The sequence below is a fragment of the Topomyia yanbarensis genome, chromosome 3, assembly GCF_030247195.1.
Source record: "Topomyia yanbarensis strain Yona2022 chromosome 3, ASM3024719v1, whole genome shotgun sequence".
NCBI classification, from domain to species: domain Eukaryota; kingdom Metazoa; phylum Arthropoda; class Insecta; order Diptera; family Culicidae; genus Topomyia; species Topomyia yanbarensis.
Window position 1 is genome coordinate 334,542,212 of NC_080672.1, and position 22,287 is coordinate 334,564,498.

At 42.3% G+C, this 22,287-nt stretch overlaps 1 protein-coding gene across 1 annotated transcript; it reads left to right on the forward strand.

The window, feature by feature from the left end:
* The first annotated feature begins 621 nt into the window (after positions 1-621).
* LOC131692569 (uncharacterized) lies at positions 622-21,878 on the forward strand. Its single transcript, XM_058979687.1, has 5 exons — positions 622-736; positions 18,726-18,911; positions 18,968-20,281; positions 20,476-20,735; positions 20,792-21,878. The coding sequence occupies exons 2-5, from the start codon at positions 18,732-18,734 to the stop codon at positions 21,813-21,815; spliced, it is 2,778 nt and encodes a 925-aa protein (XP_058835670.1). The 5' UTR covers positions 622-736; positions 18,726-18,731; the 3' UTR covers positions 21,816-21,878.
* Positions 21,879-22,287: the final 409 nt, after the last annotated feature.

Here is a 22,287-nt window from a genome sequence, read left to right on the forward strand (position 1 = left end):
TGTTCAAGCTGACGGGACGTTGTGCCACCGATACAGACGCAGATGAATCTCTCGCATCATTAAAATCAATGAGAAAACCGTAATCCCCTCTTAATTGCCAATCGTCCTCTTCGGGGTTTGTTTGATGTACATACTTATTCCTATGACACACGACTTACGGTTTATGAAAGTTAATGTGGAGTAATGTCGGGAGGCAATTTTCCGATGATTTGAGTCAGTTTTTGCCGGGCCTAATGAAACTCGATTCGTCCGACGTGTGAGCGTTCTAATAAATTTATGAGTGTATTTATCAGACTTAAGTAATTTATGACTGCCGCTGTTTGACGGCAGGATGGGTTTAATTTCTAAGGAAATGTTGTTCAGTGTGATATCCTGGACTGATCCGTAGGGAACAGAATACAGTCAATTAGCAGAAATGGTTAAGGGTTTCGCTTGGTCAAGTCAGATATCAGTAAGTTACGAGTGCAATTCGTACCGAAATGTGGTATTTAGCCGTAGTGAATTTCGCCGGTAACGGTACCGTTTATCTTATCAGCGAATGGAACATTCATTGATAAGAGGCTTCCCGTTAGCATTCATAGGTGGATGCGTTACGTCTTATTATCGATTTAGTATCGTTTCGGGTTTCCACCTGCAGTGGTTGATTCGTTTCGGTTTGATTATTGTATTGCGAAACTCTTAGGTTTGAAAAGTTTTCTACCTAAAATGGATTTATTGTGAAAAGTGTCTTAACGAAGTAAGCAAACAGTTGCTCCTTATGCAAAAAAAACAAAAACAAGTCGCATTTACTATATTCCTAAACACCCTGTGAAGCATAATGCAATTTAGTATGAAAATAAATGCTAGCTATAAATAGTTAAAAGAGTCGGCCACGTTTTGACACATCCGAAGTGTAAAAACGAAATATTTTTACACCAGTCAATAGTGAAAACTTGTGGTTGAATTCAAACGTACGAATTCGGAAGCGCAAAGCAGCGAAACTGTTTGGGGCAAAATAGATAATCTTTATCTTATCGCGAACCGAGACGGCGTTGCGATGCGGCGTAATTCTACCGGTGATCGTTTCGTGCAAGGTGCCATTCATATGTGTTTGTAACAAAGGTGAAGCAAGTAGCATGATTCACGGTTGGCTTACGAGAAGGGTTTCGACATGTTAATTTTGTGTGAACTTTGTTTAGTAGGAATTGTTATTAAATTTTTGGTGAATACAATCGTGTGGATACAAAAATATTATTTTAAATGTAAATGTTTCCTGGTGGATATGTATCGCGGTGTCTTGAGTTAGGCACAAAAGAGCCAACGGAATCTATGCGATTACAGAGGCACAAAGTAGAAACAAAAACATGGATGCGAATCTGCAAAATCTTTGACGTACAAATCTTGATCTAAATTGTAACTTTCTCAGTTATTCCCGAACTGCAGTGGCGGATCCAAGGGGAGGGTCCTGGGGGTCCGGATCCATCCCAAAAAATGTCAACTTGTTGAGAAACTTTAAATTAGTTTGAATTTTATAATAGTTTGAAACTCAAAACGTTTTCAAACCAAATATGATCACCAATACTGGTTTTCACTAAATGAGGGTTTTACGTATTACGCATTGTTCAATGTTCATCTTAAAATCGTAATTTCGAACCCCTCACGAAATTATTTTCTGGATGCACCCCTGCCGACCTATTTCTCAACCTAAATCCATACGAGAATTCGAGTCCAGTATTCCGACCTAAATGCAAAATAAAGACCTAGAACTACATATATTCGATGTGAAATATGCCCTTCTATTTAACAAACTTAGACCATCGATCGTTTTGTATATCTCTCAGTTCAGTAATATTCCAGTTTCCAGTGAATACGAATAAAGTTATCAGGAAGCCAAAGATTAAACATCGCTATACATACTCCTCACCAGATAATTTGTTTTGAAAAACCCGATTTAATCCACCTATCAGTGAGATGAGACATTTCTTGCACATATCACTGACAATATAGACAAATTACGGTCATGCCGAAATACATTAAATTGATTTCCAAAAAATTCTTCGCTTCTTACGCTTTCATCCCAGCTACTTTCTGTTCCAAGAATTATATTAAAAGAAGAGAAATTAGTTTTTGTTGGATTTCTTTCATTTTGGCTGGGCTTTTCAATCGATTAAAATTTTGGCAATAGACTAAAAATTCAACCGAATTCTGTTGTGGATGCGAAGAAGTTTTTGGAATATTTAAATTACTTACAGTTATATTTTCTTCCTCTATAGAGGGCGTCGTTACTTCCGAAAATTCGACGTTCCAAATTCATGCGTAGTTTAGCGGAGTTGTTGAAGGCGCCTGGTTCTTTCGCTTGATAAAAATTTTCATAGGAGTCAAGGTCTGCTGCTGCTTCGTCTCAGTCCATATTCTTGATAGACTTCGATGAAAATGCGCAGGAGATGGTCAGGAGCGGTCGGTAGTCCTTCGGATGCGAGGGTCATTTTGATGCTGGTCAGCGTCATTCCTTCCACGCAAATAGATGGGTGTTGGTCCTTCATATATGCCAGGTATAGGCGTACAATGTTCATTATTTTTGGTTCGCGAAGTCTGGTCTTTGAAAAGCGAACATCGCCATTCGTTGATTGTGACGTGAGGCGTACGATTGGAGGGCGCAAGGGGTCCAGTTAAAATTGGCTGTCTGTGTTCGAATGTTGAGATGTGGTTGCCAATGTGTTTCAACTATTTTCGCCGTTGGTAGGTGTCACTTCCATTTGTTTGGGTTGAATGTTTTCGTTAGCTGAACGGTATGGGTTGATGATGTCGCCTTTTTTAAAGTTTATGAAATTTGGTTTTACTGCTGGTATTGCAATACCTGCAATCGGATGTGGTTGTGAGAGGAACGGAAAATTGTTTTTTCGCCGTGGCAAGTAGTAATTTGTCTGACGTCTTACCACTGTCGTTATGATGATGATTGTTAGCGCGATCGTTGTCACGTTGACTTGAATGCTTACAACGTTTTCGGTTGCGTCTTGCTTCATCAGCAGCTTTCTCCTGAAGTCGTCGAATGCGTTGTTTGGCGTCATATTTTGTCCAATCCTGCTTCCATTGCCATTTATCACCCAAAAACCGCCAGCCTGAAGACGTATAATCTATTTTCTGTTGGATTACTGTAGCGTGTGATTTTTACGCTAATTCTTCAGCCAGAGATTTTGATTGATTCATGCCATTTTCTGGTGTTGTCATGTTGGAGATTGCAATGGAAATAGCTTTCACTTCTTTCTTCAATTCCTCCAATAGGTCGGAATTGGCGAGAGGGTACGGCTCAGAACATTTAGTGGAAAGCAGTTCGTTCTCGAGGTGTGATAGCCGTTCGTCAATTTTATGAGTCATATTGTCCGATATTGTTTTGGTCGATTTGCTGATGGTGTCGATCGAATTTTGTAACAAATTGTCACAAGAATGAAAATGCTGACCCAGTTTACTGCATATGTTTTCGTTCTTTTTATGGACGAATTGCATTGACTGCTTTACGTCGTTAAGTAATTGTTCGATGCTACCGAACAATTCAAGACTGTGGCTCTTTAGGTCAGCTGTGGTTCGATGTTGTGTGTCCGTATGCGACTTCATCATTTTTAGCAGCTGATCTTGTAGATAGATCATTTTGCGTGTGTCAACCTCTGTCCTAATAATGTGCTGGCAGTCCGCACATACAGGCACCATAAATGCCCGGATAAAATTTTCCTGATTACGCTGCACACCAACACAGGCAACATGGTACGATCTGCTGCAAAATTCACACTTCCAGAGGAAGCGGTCGTCATTTATGTTACAAGTTTTTACACCGCACTGCATTATTTTACTATTACTTGAAGTTCAATAGCACTGCAACTTACGAGGAACGCGCGCGATGTTTGTTCAGGGCCGTCGAGAGCCACGTCGGGCCCCAAGGCTTGTATTACTGCCGGGCCCTTTTAAACCTATGTCCTCCAAAGGCCTGAGCATAAAGGTACGCAAAGAGTGTGCAGAAAGTGAAGCCGAAAAAAGTCTACCTATCGAACAAAATTAGAATCCAACTTTGTTGCAGAGGTATCAGAGATGGATGAGTCCGTAGTTTCTATTAGACTTCGGTTGACTCATATTGCCACATCTACAGATAGCGTGCCAGACAGGCAAATTTCGACAGCTTCTTATTCCGTGGTATCCAAATAGGGTAAAATTGCCATAGTTACAAGTTTTTAAATTTGTGGGTATTCAGGAATCAGCAGCGTCTGGCTCAAATGGCACATTCCCCATGTAGATCGGAGATCTGTGCCTTGCCATGAATCGTTTTTTCATCATTTCCCTGATGGCAAGGATTGGGGAAGTAGTAAGGTTAGGGGTAAGGAAAACAGGATCTGCAGGTGCTACAATAGCAGGAATAATACTTCCAACCCACGGAGGGATTTAGAATTTGTATTTTAACAGTGAGCGGATATATTTTGTTTCGCCAAACAAACGCTTCTGTTCCATTGATGGCCTGGAACATAATCAGCACGCTATGTCTAACATGGTGAAATTGTATGGTGTAAACATTGGCCATCTTTAGCTTCATTTGTACTTTTAATAATAGATCTTAAGGAACGTCTCGAAAAGTAAATAGGAATATATTTTGACCGCAATAGACCACTTTCTACTTGTAATCGTCACTCATTTTTTTTCGACACAGTAGCTTGGAACATAATATTTTGCTTCTACTGTGCAGACAAAGCGACACATGGATTGTTTTTTTGCTGGTAGCACTGGAGCAGTTTTTGGCTTTTGTTGTAAGCAAAATGAGAAGGTAGCAGATGCAGCTCAAAATTCTTGTTTAAAATTATCAAATCAAAAAGATTTTCTATTTACATAAGTAAACTGTGGGAATATGTGGGACGAGACAACAATATAAACACAGAACACAGTAATTTTGCGCATCATAATTGGGTTCTTATCGACATCACACGCATCTTTGGTGAGACCCAAAATCACCGTTCTATCTCAACACAATGCATTTTTAGAGGGAAAATACTAGTACGTTCTATAACAATACAAAAATATAAAAATTAACCTTTTATTCAACGGTTAGTTAAGGTCAGTCTACCTTCTCATCTCGCCAAGAGTAGAAACTGAACATCGTTCCGCTATAGATACACGGTAAAAACGACTGCAGACCAATTGTGTTGATATTGATTTGGAAATGTCCTGTAAGATCAGCTACTCGGGAAGTGAAACAATTATTAAACGTGTAGATTGTGAACAACGTGCAGCACACCAACGAAAGTTGTCACGTTAACAACATCATCCCAGTATATATAGGCAAGGGCTCTAGAGAGATATGCTTACATGAATTATCTCCACACGCCCCTGACATCGTGATTAACAAATTTATGTCAAGATACGGAGAAATGCTTTTCATAACAGCTGAAACTTTGCATTTTCCCGGATGTCCCTAACGTTGTTCTTATGGTGAGAATGCTTCCGTACAAACCAACTCCTTCATACGTAACCATTTTATGCGGATCAACCGAAAATGGGACGTTTCATCAGGCAACACTGATTAATGATTATGCACCCATAGAAGATTCCTATGAACGAATTCTGCAAAAAAAATGCACCACGGAATACTTTGTGCAAAAGAACAATAAGCCAGTGGCGTAGTAAGAAAATTTTTCGGGGGGGGGGGGGATATAATATTTTTTTGTATGTATATGAAAAAATGTTCAAAAACATTCTGAGCAGGAAAAAAAGTTCAAAAACCAACAACTCAGGGAACGGGTTTGGGTAGTCAAGGTAGGAAAGCTAGCTGTCGGTATAATATAAATGCTCTTTCCCTACGAGGACAATCTGGGCGGCAAACTTCAGACTGTCTAATTTACTGAGCCCTTTAGTTCCCTTGTGCTATTCAGTACCATTTCCTCGTTGAGCTTCCGACTGATTCGCAAACTACTCGGTCTAGTCCCCGACGATAGATCTAGCCTACTCCGACGAAAAGTTCCCCGGCAAGAGAAGTTCGAGCCAACCAGCCAGGTGCTGCGGTCAGTTCGGCGATTCCGGTAGAGTAGGGCATCCGGTTTGCTGGAGCCCCGGCGCGACTGGTGGTGTATCGTCGCGGTCTACGCGGTCTCGTTCCCGGCGGTGAATCTGACTGTAAGCTGACGGAGAGGTCCCAGGCGAAAAATGTTCTCCCGATACCGATTCTTATTTGGTTTCAGTACCACAACTTCTTGAGCCCTTTGACTCCGTAACCGGTGCCATTTAGCACCGCAACTCCTTTAAGCCATTTAGTTCTCTTCTTGGGCCATTTAGCACTACTTCCTTGATGGTCCATTCAGTCCTCGACTTGTTCGCGAACAACTCGGTCTATTCCCCGACGATGGACCTGACCTACTCCGACAGAGAATTCCCGAGATCGAGCCAATCAGCTAGGTGCCGAGGTCAGTTCAGCGATTCTGGTGAAGCAGGGTGTTCGGTGCACTGGTGCGTTGATGACCCGCGACTAGTGATGTCTCGTTGCTGTCTACTCAGTCTAGTCCCCAGCGGTGAATCTAGCTTGCGCTGACGGAGAGTTCCCTGGCGAAAAAAGTTCTCCCAATATCGATTCATCTTTGGTTTTCGCTATTTTTCTATCGGAACAACCGGTGGGGTGTCGTGGTCGGTCTGGCGAATCCGCATGGAGCGTGACGTCCGGTTCGATGGCGTTTCGACGACTCATACCAGCTGCTCTGTTGCAGTCTATTCGACTAGTCCTCGGCGGTGGGTCTAACTTATACCTGCGGAGAGTTCCCTGGCGGTGATTGCTCTCCCGAAACCGTTGTTCGATGTCCATTCCGCTGTAAGACGGTCATGATAGATATCACACTGGGTTGCTGCGGACCCCCACAGATAAACATCAATTTTGTATATTATCAATATGTTATTTTCAATTTGTTAGGAAACAAGATTTGAAATTTCAATATGCACTCGGAAAATATATTTTTCTTCGCGGACTCCCAGCAATGACTTCGCGGCCCTCTAGGGGCCCGCGGAACCCAAGTTTAGGATCACTGATCTACATCATATCTCTGTTTACTGCGTTCCACGTCTCTATGTCGCTTGACATTATCCGGGTTGATGTCCGGTCCTCCCGTTTTAAGTAGCTCCCTGCACGTCACTTCAAACCTCGGACATTCAAAGACTCTCCTCGGACATTCAAAGACTTCAAACCTCGGACATTCGAAGACGCTCCAGGCACAGTGTTGACGTTGCGTACCCACACCGATGAAGATACTCCTTAAGCAGCCATGGCTCGGTAGGAGCTGTTTCAGGTGGAAGGTCATCTTTCCGTGCTTTCTATTGACCCACGTCGACAGGTTTGGATGAGCCGGTAGGTCCACTTTCCTTTCACCGTATTCTCATCATCTTCCTCACGTTTCTGACGATTCATTGATTGTAGCACTTGATATCCTCCGTCAGGGTAATGCAGATGGGGATCATCTCGGCGTCAAGGCATACTGCCTCCGGTACGCAACTCGTACGACTAGCAGTCGAAGCGTCCTGTTCAGGTTTTCGCGGTTTCACTTGGTTTTCAGCGCCGCACCCCAACCAGGAGCCCCATATCGCAGTATCGATTACGAAACACGAGATAAAGACCCGAAATTTCGCATGTGCATTCAACGTGGTTGTTTAAGCTCAATCAGTTGTCGATTATCACTCCCAATTGCTTCAGTGCACGCTTCGATGCATTCACATGCCCTTCGATGGTGATCTGTATCCGCTGAACCGCTTTGCTTATTACGAAACAGCTTCATTCAGCAAACGAGTCGTTCGCTGTTATTTACGAATATCTCTATAATATTTACGAGCACCATTCGTCAAACCGTCCACGTCAAAAGAGCAATATGGAGCCATTGTTGCTATACGTCAGATAATTGTTGTTGTCTGACTATTTAGTAGTCGTATCCGTGTCCGCCGGTTGCAGGAAGATTTCCTGAAATACTTTCGCTTCCAGTTGATTCAGAATCTGGAGCAGTACAGAATCAGTTGAGCCGTCGCGAACTGCTCGTTGATATTGTATGAATAATTTTGAGTTTTTCTCTGCCGGAGCAATATCGGTGCTGTCAAACATCGATCCTAAAAAATCGAATGCGACCAACGAAATCGTTTGTAATATACATAAACGTTTATTAAAATAAACGAAACATTTCCAAAAATAATGTCGATAACTTTCGTGCAATGTAAACTAAATAAGTAAAATTTACGAAAACTTTCGTTCATCAAACGGCCATTTCTTCGTATCAAAATAAAATCGATTTGGCCACATCGATTTTTTTAAATAAAAAAAACGATGTTGTCAAACATCGATCCCAAAAGATCGATTGAAAACAATAAGAGGCTAATAAATACGAAAACTTTTCTAAGATAAACGAAAAGATTTCGATGCGACCAACGAAATCGTTCGTAATATACACAAACGTTTATTAAAATAAACAAAACATTTCATTTCGTTCACGAAAAATAATGTCGTTATCAACGATAACATTCGTGCAGTGTACATTAAATGTGTAAAATTTACGAAAGCTTTCGTTCACCATACGGCCATTCTTGTTCATGAAATGAACGAAACTTACTATTAACAATGCACGAAAATACTTCGTTGCAGAAAACGACGAATGAATTCGTGCATTGGATGATTCATTATATCCACGAATTTATATTATCAGTGCATCGTACATCCCATTCCAAAGTGTTGGACAGAGAATGGAGCCCTGAGTAACACCCGCTGCGACTCGCATTGCCTTCTGCCCTTTTGTTCGTCTGGTACAGCAGTGCTTTACTCTGGAAGTAGCTCTTCAGGATCTGGCTCATTCTTTTATGCCACGCTGCGGCATTGGTCTATACGAGGCTGGATGGCCCGGTGACTTCCCTGACTTTGGCAGCAACATCAGTTTCTGCACCTTCCTCATTTCGGGGATTAGCATCGCCTAAAGACTTTAGCAGTAGCATCCTGAACATGTCCGGATATGCCAGGATCGCAGCTTTCAGCGCAACGGTTTGTATTCCATCCGGATCGGGGGTTTTCTTTGATTTCAATCACATCGACGCGTCTTTGAGCTCGTCGTTAGTCACTTGCCACTCCTTCTTCTTCGCCGTACGGTGTCGGTGACCAGGTAGTTGAATCGTGATTCGGGAAGAGACCCTCAACGATTATCTTTAGCTTACCCGGGCATATTTCAGCTGGAGTCGACGGACCCTCGTCTTCATCATGTCGACTCAGTACGCATCCCCCAGGGATTAGCGTTTATTTCTCAGCACAGCTACTTATGGCAATTGGCTTGCTAAGCTTGATCTCCTGTTTTAAAGAGTCCCTACCTTCCAGATACGTCGCTTGCGCTCCTCTCTCACTCTCCGATTTTGCGCTCTGAGCCCGCCTTCTGGCTCTAAGACAAACAGCGTGTAGCGTACTGAGTTACTCATTTAACCAGAAAGCTGCACGCCGTCTACTGCATGGCCCTAGTTTTCGTGACATTGTAACGTCACAAGCCATCACAATCCTTCATGTTAGGCGCCAGCCGTATCAACGTACTTGATTCCGTTGTTCGCCGAAGTAATTCAACAAAGAGGTTTTCGTTAAAGGCTTTCGTCTTCCACTTTAGCTTGCTGCCCGTCCTTCTTCGTGCTGCAGCAGGGTTCCATTGGCCGATGCGGTAGCGAATCGCCTGGTGGTCGCTAAGGGGATACTTCTCGCACGCTCTCCAGTCCATGTTCGCCATCAGTCAAGGACAACAGAATGTGGCGAAATTTCTCTCGGTACCGATATTCGTTTCGTGAACCATTAAGCTCCTAGCTCCTCGCTTCGCCGGGATCTACTTGTTATAGTCCTCGGCGGTTGAGCTAGCCTCCACAACGTGCCGACAGATAGGTGTCGAGTCTGCAGCCAATTTTCACTACAAGGAAATATTTTCACAAGATAACTTTTGCAAATGAAACTTTGAGAACTTTATTTAAAATATTAGGCATATTTTTGTTTAACATATTCAATTTTTTCAAATTTCTCCGAAATTTTTCGGGGGGGGGGGTTTCGTCCCCAAAACCCCCCCCGCTACTACGCCACTGCAATAAGCCCATCTGCTATAACCGTAAACAGCAAACCGTTATCTTATGCCAAACCACAAACGGCTACAAAATCAATATCTACGGCTCTGACAGGAACAAATATTCACTCAACAACAATCACGCCCAGTATCTCCACGCCAACAACCAGCACAACCAGCAAAGAAGCAAACGTAGAAGAGGACGGATGCGTTTGTCCGTGCGCTCGCATTCCTGTTTGACGTTCTATTGCTTTCTTCGAACATACTTTGAATTGGCTTCTCAATATTTCGTAGTGTATTCCTCAATTCAAGTAATAAAACTCGCTTTTTAAACTTGTACACAAAGTAGACAATTCCCTTAAGAACGTTTGTTTTAACAAATGTCAACTATCAAATAAAGTTTTCATTTTTTACGCCTCCATCATATAATAATTTAATAAGACGAATGATTACAAAGAAATAACTATTGATATTTTTATTTCTCTTCTATGAATACCGGTCGTGTTCGCCCATCTACCGAGTAAAAACGCGGGCCCCCAAATACGACCCGGGCCCCAGGGCAATTGCCCTGGCTGACCCCCCCCCCCTCTCATCGGGCCTGTGTTTGTTTACGTAGGTAAAAATACTAATTAACAAATTACTTGCGGAGCGCTTCGAGAGGCATCCGCACTCGTTGACTGTTCGAGCGAAAAAACCAGAAACAGAACATCAACAGAAATACAACATCCAATGTTTCACTGTTGCCAATTGTGAGATAACCATCGCCTTTTTTCACTTGCCCTAGGCCATTTGCGTGATCTTTTGAAGGCGAACTGCCCCCAGAAAGATTCCAATGTTTTCACAAAACTCGCGCATTGATAGTTTATTAGCCGAGATAGGCTATTCAGTGTTGTATTTGGTAAGAGCGGTCCTGTAAATTGACCAGTTACCACTAATCTTCGCTTTATTGAACAGGCGCCTAGTTTCGTTCCTAAGTAGTCGGTGTTAAGTCAGACCGGATTAAGTCGCAAAACAAAAAATGATATAATGACAATACTGGATAAAGAATTTCTTCAGCTACATTCAATTTTTGCCAGATTTGAAATATGTAACCATAAACAAGAATTATGGCAAAAAATAATTTCCAATTATAACATAGAAGATGCTGCAATTCAAACTTTAAACCCATTTTTCTCGAAATCAATATTTTGTCACTTAGTCCGGTCTGACTTAACACCGACCAAGTGTTGCCAGATTCTCGTTCCACCAGGGAACATCGCGACGTGCAGACCTCGTTACAAGAGGGCAACTGACATTGTAGGTGGTTATGATCCTCTTTTGTAGGTCGTTTGCCGTATTATCCAGATCTGCCGGATATTGTATCCTATTCTCCGATTTTCGACTGTTCCAGGTGTGAGCGGATAACACACATAAATTTGTGTTCCTTATTTCCCTGTGTTTTTGTATTGTGAGTTCATTGGCTTCTATGGCGAACATTACGTGTCTGTGATCCGACAGGCTAGGTTCGTCAGAAACATACCAAATCTTTATTTTTCGTCATTTGAGTGCTGCATAACGTGAGGTCTAGTACTTTGCTCCTAACTGCGGTCATAAATGTAGGTACAACTCCCTTGTTACATACATACATTGACATCATTTGACGACAGGTATTCACCTCTTGTATTTATATCCGTGCTACCCCATATTGTGTGATGTGCATTGGCATCACATCCAATGATAAAGGGCTTGTTTATGCTTCTGCAGCACTTTATGAGGGCATCGATTTCAGAAGGTGGTGCTGTATCCGCATCGCCAGGCAAGTTGGCAGAAGCGATCACAATCTCCTGCTTTTCCAAAGCCGTCGGAGCCTCCACTGTTATTGCAACGACGTCTCGTTGAATGAATCCTGTAATTGGCAAGAATTTTACTACTCTGTTTATCAGTGGCGTAGCCAGGGGGGGGGGGGGGGGTTTGGGGGTTAAACCCCCCCCAAACCAAAATTAATTGAATTGAAAAAACATTGATGCTGACGAATTTAATTTAATATTCCACAAAATATTTTTGGAAAAATATTCTCTGATCACTACATTGATAACTGTGTTTAGAGCGTCATGAGAACTTTTGGAAAATTAATGGGAAGGAGATCTTGTAACCTATCTCTTAGCCAAAATCCCATAGTTGTCAAATTACTTCAATGTAAAATAAAATAACTGTCTGAATTATTATGAGCTCATTTTTGGAAAGATGCTTCAAAATATGGATTAGAGACAATTTTTCGAATGGGAATCTAAATTTGAATAGGTTGATTGCATATAAAACATAAGCTTGTTTACCGAAAACTTACATACATTTCAACATTTGCTGAAAATGTATTTTTTTAGATTGTGTAGAGTTTAGACAAGAATTCAATATGGGTTACAACAAGAATAACATTTCAGAAACTAGTTGAAAGCTGATGTAATTTTGTCTCTAGCAGGTCAGGATCGGTTTTATGAGCATTGGATTTTTGTTGTATTATAAACTATATGAATAGCCTCTTAGCAGGATGCAATGAATGGCGTACTAAAATTTTGTGTACTACGTTCTAGTACTGCAAGTTGTGAGGTTGACTAATAAAGAAAAGTAAAATTATGCTCGATAAATTTTTAACGGTCACGATCACATTCATTCGAAACTGCCAAATTTCGATGTTAAGTATTATTGAAGAATTTCAAAACGTAAAACTGTTCATCTGCTGATAGAAAAATTTTGACGGTTGATTCTCCTAGAAGTAATTATAGACAACAATTACTCTTCAACCAAGTTTGGGTCGAGACTTAATGTCTCCAGCAAAGTTTTCGAAAGTGCTATTTCAAACAACTTTGTCAAAGACATAAATATCCCACATATTCAGAGTATCGAAATATAGTAGTAGAAAACCTTTACAACAAGCTATTCTGAAATTACTGTATTTGATAAATCTCTTCTGCGGTAATTAAATAATAAATTCACATTGCGTTCAAGGTGCCTTTGAAGCTTACAAAAAATAAGGGAATTGGATATAAAACAAATAATTCCCAGATATTAAAAGGACTCAAAAACACAAAGAGTGATTCCATTTTCAGGAGCTAGCATCAATTCGGCGCAAGCTTAGTCCGCCCACCAAGTTAGTGTCGGATTCTGATGAGATGAAGTCGAAACGCAAGTTTCAGTTCCATCCATCCATAATTTAGTTATAGGTTTTGTATTCTCAACTCGCAATGATTGTTTCAAACAATTTTATCCGTAGCGCAGAAAAAATAGTTTTCACCTAAATTTTTATTTACTAAGAAGAAATATAGCAGGCCCAGTCCATTTAAATCCCTATATGTTGAATTCATGTAGCCTTCATATTTTCAACAAAATTGTTTGAAATGACATTATCAAAAACTTTGCTGAAGGCACCATGTCTCTTAATATTTTTGAAAAATTAATTCGCCATAATTACCTCTATGAGAGTTAATCACTAAAATTTCTATATCGAAGCAGGCGCTGTTTTATGTTGATAACTTCCCGAAGTTGTCAAACCTTCAAAGTCAAGGATTTTTATATTAGGTGATCTTGAAACGTTGAAAATTTTTTAGATCATTTATCCCACTTTAAAAGATCGCAATTTTTGACTTCATTGACATATTATACTAGAAAATAATCTATAGAGGTTTGAAAACTGTTCCATGTTGATCCTTCTTGTTTTTAGACTGGAATGACATCTGTTAGACTACTTATGTTTTAGAGTTTTCAATAATTTATCAAACTCATATTAAATTTTAGCATTTTTTCAAAAAAATTGCGATTTTCATCAAAACCCCCTCCAAACCAAATTTCTGGCTACGCCACTGCTGTTTATCAAAACTTCAGCCTTGGAATTGGCTGGTCGTAACAATATACTATATTGTGAGCTGAGAAATTTACGCCAAAGATTTTGTGCTTATTTGCCCACGGCTTCTGTAGAAGAGCGATGTCTAGGCGCTCTTTGGTGAACATCCGGGTAAGGACGCTTATAGCACCTTTTGCATGGTGGAGGTTCGCTTGAATGCAACAAATGCTGCTCATTTTTTCGGTGTTTCTTTACCGTCGATTTTTGGAGCCAATACTTCGTCGCGTTTATTGTACTGACAGCTAGTCACAGGCTGTGTGCTGTTCGACGTTCCAGTGGTCTTTTCTGGCCCAGTATTTGCTTCGGCACTTTTCATTTGCGCACCTTCGCCTACAGGGGATTTTCGTATCAGTTCGTGAGCCGCCTACAGTAGGGTACTTTTGTGTATAGCTCGTGAGACGGGCTGCCACCGATGCGCTCGTTACCGTCGCTGCATCATCAGAAGTCCGCTGTGAGGTGCTCCATGTTGGGTCATCCACAGGAGCTTTTACAGTCCATGCTTGCCTAGAACTTCCTTTCAGCTGGCGCATTCTAGCCTTTCCGAATACGTAGTTCAGCTGGTTGTGTTGGGAGGTTATTAGTTTCACTGATGCCTCATCTACCGCCAGCAGGAGCTTTACCATTTGGAGGACAGTAGTTTTCTTCACGAGCCTCCTCCAGCCTTCTGTGCAGAAATTGTCGTACTGATTTTGCACCAGACGGAGAATGTTCCCATCGGATCTGTCGAGGCTGTCGGGGAAATACTCGATGTAAAGCGCTTGTTTTGAAATCTGTGACGCTTCAAGGGCCGGCTGCGACTTGGCCATTTCGGTTAAGGTTTGGCGCTGCTCAGTTTTTAGTGTCTGTCTGGGATCCTGACCCTTGATCTTTTTCGGGTGCGGTTCCTTCCTGCACCTATTATTGTTGGGCGACTCCGTGTCCTTCTAACGCTGTCGCTTAAAAAGTGTCTTTCCAGTTGGGATTTTTACCAACTCTAGTGCTTCAGCAGGTTTGTGGCCGTTTTTCAGCAGCCACCCATAGCGTTACTTCACCGCTCCGCTTAAGAGACGATCTCTTCCTGTTGTTATATTCTCGGAGCCCTCCAACCCACCGGTTACACCACCGGGCTGGTCTGTGTCCTCCCTGTTCACTGTCCGATCCTCGTATCTATCTGGAGAGTTGAGAATGGACGAAGCGCAGGGCACAACATCCTTCAATGAGCCGCTATTTAGCAGCTCTCGAAGTTAGCCTTTCACGCAATCCTTCTCATCTTTCACCTCCATCGCCGCAATCTCCTCATGTTTATAGTTCATAGTGTTTTCCATTTTGTTCCCGTGAATAACTAGGGAAAGAAAGTCAACCCTGTCAGATCAAAAATACTGGGGGTGGGCCCTGGTGCCTCACAGGCTCCGGGTGCGACTTGGTATTTGTCAACACTTCGGATCCCAGTCCTAGTTATATGTAGGGTTCAAAGTGTTGATGCCCTCCGCCCGCCATTCATCCCTCGGCATGGGTCGCGTCACACCTTGGATTGGGGCATAAATTTTACGGTTCGGGTTTTGAGGCCCACCCGTTGGCACCCTCTCATTTCAATGCTACAGCAGAAAACTGATAGCCGACGCCGGTCTAACAACCAACTGTCATCGATAGACTCACGTGAAGGCATGAGATAGGAAACTTGTGAATACGATGTTATCTCACCATTTGACGGCACAGCTGTTGTTAGTCGCTTCTTACGACTTGGTGAACAGAAATCCAGTGGGTCAAATCTTTGCTGAAATACTGCAAGAAATACTGCAAGAAACACCACCGGATACCACACGGCTGAACCGGACGCCTTGTTCCATCGGAATCTCCGGAACGACCACGGCATTTAGCTTGTTGATTCGATTTCGGAGAACTTCTTTCGCCGGGGAACTCTCCGTCGAAGTAGTCTAGGTCGATCGTCGGGTTCTAGACTGAGTAGTTCGCGAACAAGCAGGGAGCTGAATTGCTCAACCAGGAAGTTGTACTAAATGGCACGAGAAGAGAACCAAACAGTTTAAAGGAGTTGCGGTGTCAAATGACACTGGACAGGAAGTCAAAGAGCTCAACCAGTTGTGGTGCTGGATGACACAAGAGTACATAAGAGCTCAGTAAATTAGACAATCTGTTGTTTACCGCCCAGATTATTATCATAGAGGAAGAACACTAACAGCTAGCATACAGAAATGGCCATTTTGTGTGATTGGTCGAAAATTGGTGGTGTGTCGTGGAGTGGTACTCTAACCCCACTGGCGGCACTAACCAGTAAATAGTTAGCCTAGAGTGGGTGCTATGCATATAGAAAAACCCTCCACTAAGTAATGCCGTAAGGTAAAAACCTGTTTTAATCCACCTACAGGTGCAATTGTGCCTTTCTCATTTCTCCAAACTATGATTTAATAGCTGGTTCGTACAATATAACTTTATGGAAATGTCTTTCATTCTTATTACACTTGGTAAGTATATATAAGAGCACCTTTTTGCATTCATCGCGGTATCGGTTTGAATCGGAGTTTTCTATGTGATCGACCTCCACAACCCGTAACTCCGGTGCTGGAAGTCGGATGGAGATGGAATTTAATATCAGTTTCTGGGGACGCAACACCTTTCATTTGAGACTAAGTTGAGCAAATCTAGCCATTTTCGAGAAACCAATACAACCGTTATTCTGACTTTGGATGCTTCCGGATCCGTCGATGGTGGCCATGACATGACTGTTGGGGACCTAGATCTACAAATTCAACAGTTGTGTTTACATTTTGGAAAAAAATCACCTTTTTACATTCATCGCAGAATTCATTAGAATCGGGATTTGCTGCGTGATCGTACGTATCACCCTGTAATTCAGGAACCAGAACTCGGATCCACACAAAATTCAACAGCAGCTGATGGACCTTTCATTTAAAATTAAGTTTGTCAAAATCGGTTCAGAAAATTCCGAGAAACCGATTTGGAAAAATCAACAAATTTTGTTTTGTAACCATACTCTTCAACTCGTAATTCGGAACAAGATGTCGGTTGAAGATGAAATTCAATGGCAACCTATGGGAATATTATACCTTTCATTTGAATCTTAGTTTGTAAAAATCGGTTCAGCCATCTCCGAGTAACCGATGTGGACATTTTGTTAACAAATCCGCACATACACACACATACATACACACATACACATACACACATACATACATACACACATACATACACACAGATATTTTGCGATCTCGGCGAACTAAGTCGAATGTTATATGAGACTCGGCCCTCCGGGCCTCGGTTAGAAAGTCGGTTTTTGGAGCAATTGCATAACCTTTCTATATAAGAAAGGCAAAAGAATAATATTTAATTAGCTTAATAAGCATGAGTTCAATGTTATCTTCATGTGATTATAATTTGCAAAGGTTGGTGGAATGCGTTTGAACGTGTAGGGAATGGGGGTTTAGTAGAGTGGGTGTGGAGGATGCGTCAGAAATCCTTCATCTTATTTCGGTACACGGGGTGGATGAAGGAAATCTGGGCGTGAGGGTGATCCAAGAAGAGGGGAGTGATGAAGAAGGGAGATGTAAGGGCAAGGTGGGGAGGGGGGAAGGGGCGGCTACGCAATACTCAACTGCATATTTTGCCTTCCATTTGAGACTTGGTTTGAGAAAATCGGTTCAGTCATCACCGATGAACCGATGTGACTTTAATTGTGTAATATGCCCGGAATTCCAGACTTCCGGAATCGTCGATAGTGGACAATATATTCAAAGAATGTTTGATTGGCAATCAGTGATCTAGATCTACGATTAGAAGTAATTTGGTGACCATTTCAATAGTTTTTAGCCTCTGAGGTATTACGATTGTACCGATTTATATGGGAAATTCCAGTGTATCCTTACAAACACCCCTGTAACTCCGGAAGCAAGAGTCAGAACCGAATGAAATTCAGCAGCAGTCAATGGCATTACTGTATCTTTCATTTGAAATTAAGTTCGTAAAAATCGGTAGAGAATTCGTTGTGGAATGGGTGTGATATTAGCTTAGGAACTTGGCGGGTTCCCCGAGGGCGTCATGAACCGTCATAGGTGGCCAATGTGGTCAAAGCTGCTTTGATTGATCATTAGTGATCCAGACCCGCAAACTAGAGTAATGTTACATCAATTTTAATATGTTTTACATCATTTGAACATTATGGTGGTACCAGTTTATATGGGAATTTGCTGTGTGACCGCACTCTTCAACCCGTAACTCCGGAACCGGAAGTCGGATCAACTAAAAATTCAATAGCAGCTTATGGGAGCGTTATACCTTTCAGATGAAACTAAGTTTGCGAAAATCGGTTTGGCCATCTCTGAGAAAATTGTGTGAGTTTAAATGACACACACACATACACACACACATACACACACACATACATACACACACACAGACATTTGCCGATCTCGACGAACTGAATCGAATGGTGTATGATACTCGGCCCTCCGGGCCTCGGTTAAAAAGTCGATTTTTACAGTGATTGCATAGCCTTTCTTTATATGAGAAAGGCAAAAAGTAGTTGTTTTGGCGGGTCGGGGTAGCTGCTCCACCCCATTTTTCTAAGTGACGTTTTGAATGTACCTCCACACGTATACAGACATTTTCTGATCACGACGAACTGAGTGGAATGGTATATGACACTCGGCCATCCGAACAGGACATACCTGGACAATTTTCAGAGTGATGACATAACCTTAATAATTTGGATGAAATTTGTTCCCAAGGTCGCACTATAATCAACATTCTCTTCCATAACAGACATACTCACTAGTTTGACTTGTTCACAGCGAAAAATGTACGGCAAACTGGCAGCCATTTTTATTGCTCTACTACTTACCTCGTCGATGATAACATGCTTGAAATCAGAGGAGTTTTGCCCGGAACAATGTCACTGTGGCTACGAAAGTGTGGACTTCTTCGTGGACTGTTCCGGCTTAGGACTGTCTGAACTACCTCATTTTCCACAAACTGACGTACGTATCTTTTAAGATATTTCTTAAATCCACCTAAAAATCTATTATTATTCCAGGTGCAAATTCTCGACCTTTCTGAAAACATGTTCACCTCCGTACCAGCCGAGTTATCCCAATTTTCGAAACTGCGTTACTTGGACCTATCGTCAAACCTAATTTCTGACCTTCCACCACACTCACTGGAAGGACTCAGCTCTCTCAAGCAGCTGAATCTAGCCACGAACAATATCTCGAATTGGGCTAACATTTTCCCGAATGAATTACTGCGGAAAACATTATTCCTAGAGGAGTTGAGCCTGGCAGAGAACCCCTTTACAAGTTTTTCCAGTAACGAAGTCTCGTTAGTTCTGGTCAGTGCGTCATTAAAATATCTGGATTTGAGTAACTGCAAAATAACGAAAATATCCGGAAAGGAGGTCATTCAAGGATTGGTAAATTTGGAACACCTGAAGCTCACTGGTAATCCAATCCATGGAATTTCGGATATGACATCCAGTAGTTTAAAGACGCTTGACTTGAGCAGCTGTAAGCTGAGTAGTCTTCAGCCTACGGCACTCAGTGGGTTGGAGTCCTTAGGTTATATAAATTTAGCGAAAAACCACCGACTATCGCTGTCGGCTCACGGAAATGTTACTTCGCAAAGCTTGAAGCGGATTAATCTTTCGAACTGCAACATGGATTCGATTGATCTAGAGGGATTCCCCAATCTGATGACTGCGATATTACGAGGGAACATGATTCGACAGCTAACAAGGGATAGTTTCGCCTCGAATCAGTTACTTGAGAACATAGATTTATCGTACAATGCCATTAATTCAGTTCAAAATGACGCCTTCCGAGGACTAAAACATTTGAAAAACTTGGATCTTTCGTTCAACATGATCAAACAGATGGATGCAAAGATCTTCAAGGACAACGAACTGTTGACTCATATCAACCTAAGCCGCAACTATTTGTGGCGATTACAGCGGCTCACCGCATCGTCGCTGATTCATCTCAACGTGAGCTGGTGCGAGATATTGGCCATCGATGCGGATGCTTTGGGAGCAATGCCTTCAATTGTAGATCTGGATCTATCCGGAAACTTGCTGTTCGAAGTGCCCGACAGTACTGCGTCAGATTCGCTGCAATCGTTGGATTTGAGTATGTGTAGAATTACAACGATTAAGAACTCGACCTTCTCGGGACTACCGGCACTGTTGAGGCTGAACCTGTCCGGAAATCGATTCACGACACCGTTTCGGATTGACTTTTTTGACGACAATCCTTACCTGAGCGAAATTTGGCTCGGCGATAATCCATGGCGGTGTGATTGTCGCAATTCAGACTTCTTTCACTTCTATGTGTTTCTAACTGAGCCGCCAAGAAGGGTAAGTTGCACGGATACGCGTAGGAGATGGAAAACTGTTTAGAAAAATGTTGATCCAATTATGGTTCATGCCAAATTTAATTTAAGATGCTGAAACTATTTACTTAGTTTTGATTTGTCCTATTGAGCTTACTTCCTATCGTCTGCTCTTCTCTTCATCAGTGACTTTACTTTATTTTGTTTTGTTTGTTTCAGGTCAGTGATAGAAAACAACTTCGCTGTACCAGCCCGGAAGACTTCTACGGCGCAACCTGGGAAGCTGCGTGTCGTTCACTTTGGTATCCTCAGGACGTCATGGGAACTACTGAAAGAATATGGACCTACTTCATGCTTGCGATTCTCGCATTTTTCGGATTCTTCTGCATTTACTCTCTGGTGAGAAGATGTATCGATTCACGACGCAAAATGGTAGCTGAACGTGAGCGCCAGGAAAATATACAGGAAATGCGAGAGATGTGAGTAATACTTTGCGATTACACAATTTCGTACTTTTTAAACAATTTTTTTGCAGAGCCCGCGAAAATCAGCTACGTATGCGACAGGAAGCACAATTAAATGCACCGGATATACGGGAATCACGACCTCCAGCATACGAAGATGCCATTTTACTGCCAAAACTGGACGCTGCCTCCTTTGCATCCTTAGATGAACTTTTGCTGCGCGGTAAGCGCAAGAAAAAGCGACGACAGCGCCAATCAAATGACGATGTAAACACAAATACCAACGAAGAAGAGGACAATGTTGATCTTCGTCCAGGAAATCGATCCAGGAGCGAAAACGTTCTATCCGTCAGAGGTACAGTTTACCAAGAGCCCACAGATACTCTGAACAGAGAACAGCACTCTCCCATTTACCAAAGACCAACGTCCAACAGGGTCGTTACAGCAACCGTAGTTGCCAACGTTCATGCTTCGCCTTCCGAATCGAGAGTTTCGCATCAGGTACAGCAATCGACAACTCCAGTAGAAGAGCTGCACTATCATTCCACCGATATTCTACAAGCTCTAAATAGTACTAGCACATCAAGTCCGGCAGCATCTCGCTCCCTCGTCGTCTCCTCCCTTCAACCCCCGCATAGTCCCGGACCTAGCCAGAGTGTCGAACAAATCCACAACTTTGACGAAAGAAGCTACGAAAACAGTCCTTACGCACCGAGAAAAGTAAAACCCCTTCAACATCTAAACCCAAACGGTAGCATCGAAGAGATCACCGATTTCGAGGATAATGACTCCAGTCCCTACGCCAAACGTCGACTGAACCACATGGCCAGCTTTAAGGGAGATCGAGAGAAACCACCTCTACCGACGAGGCCTCCGCCTACCGTTCAGCAGATGCTGCACGACAACGATGACGAACTGGAGATTCTGGTTGTGGAAGACTACTACACGAGGGAACAACCGAAGGGCGATTTAGACGAGTACGCGTTGCTGACCGACGAGGAAGTTCGGAAGCCGGCAAGTTCCGACGGCAAAAATGGAACCGAGTCAAGCGATAGCAGCAGTATTGAAGTTATTCCAATTAGTAAAGAAAAGTGATACCCTAGTTTATGGCAGTGTGTTGTAGCAAGAATGAATGATTCATATCTGTATTATTAGCATAATAAAGATTGTTTACTTAGTAGTGGTTTAGTGATGTTCCCTCGGTCAATATCGAAGAACCTTTCCGTAAATAGATTCTTATGCTGTCAAGTCGGTTCCAGCACTGAGAACTGACATACAAGTAAAGTTTTCAACTTGTGTAAGAAATTAAACTGTCGCTTTGAAATGACAACAGCAAGTAGCAACTTACCACTGGTCGGCGCTTCGATCGGCCAGCTATCGCTATACGGGACTTGTATGCAAACTTGGATACAATGGTGACTCACGCACAGGGCCGTCGAGAGCCGCGTCGGGCCCCAAGGTTTGTATTACTGCTGGCCCTTTTAAACCTAAGCCGTCTAGCTCAGCATGAGTTGGTACCTCTTCTGCCATGGGAAATTCGTGAGTCCGTGGTTTCTATTAGTCTCCG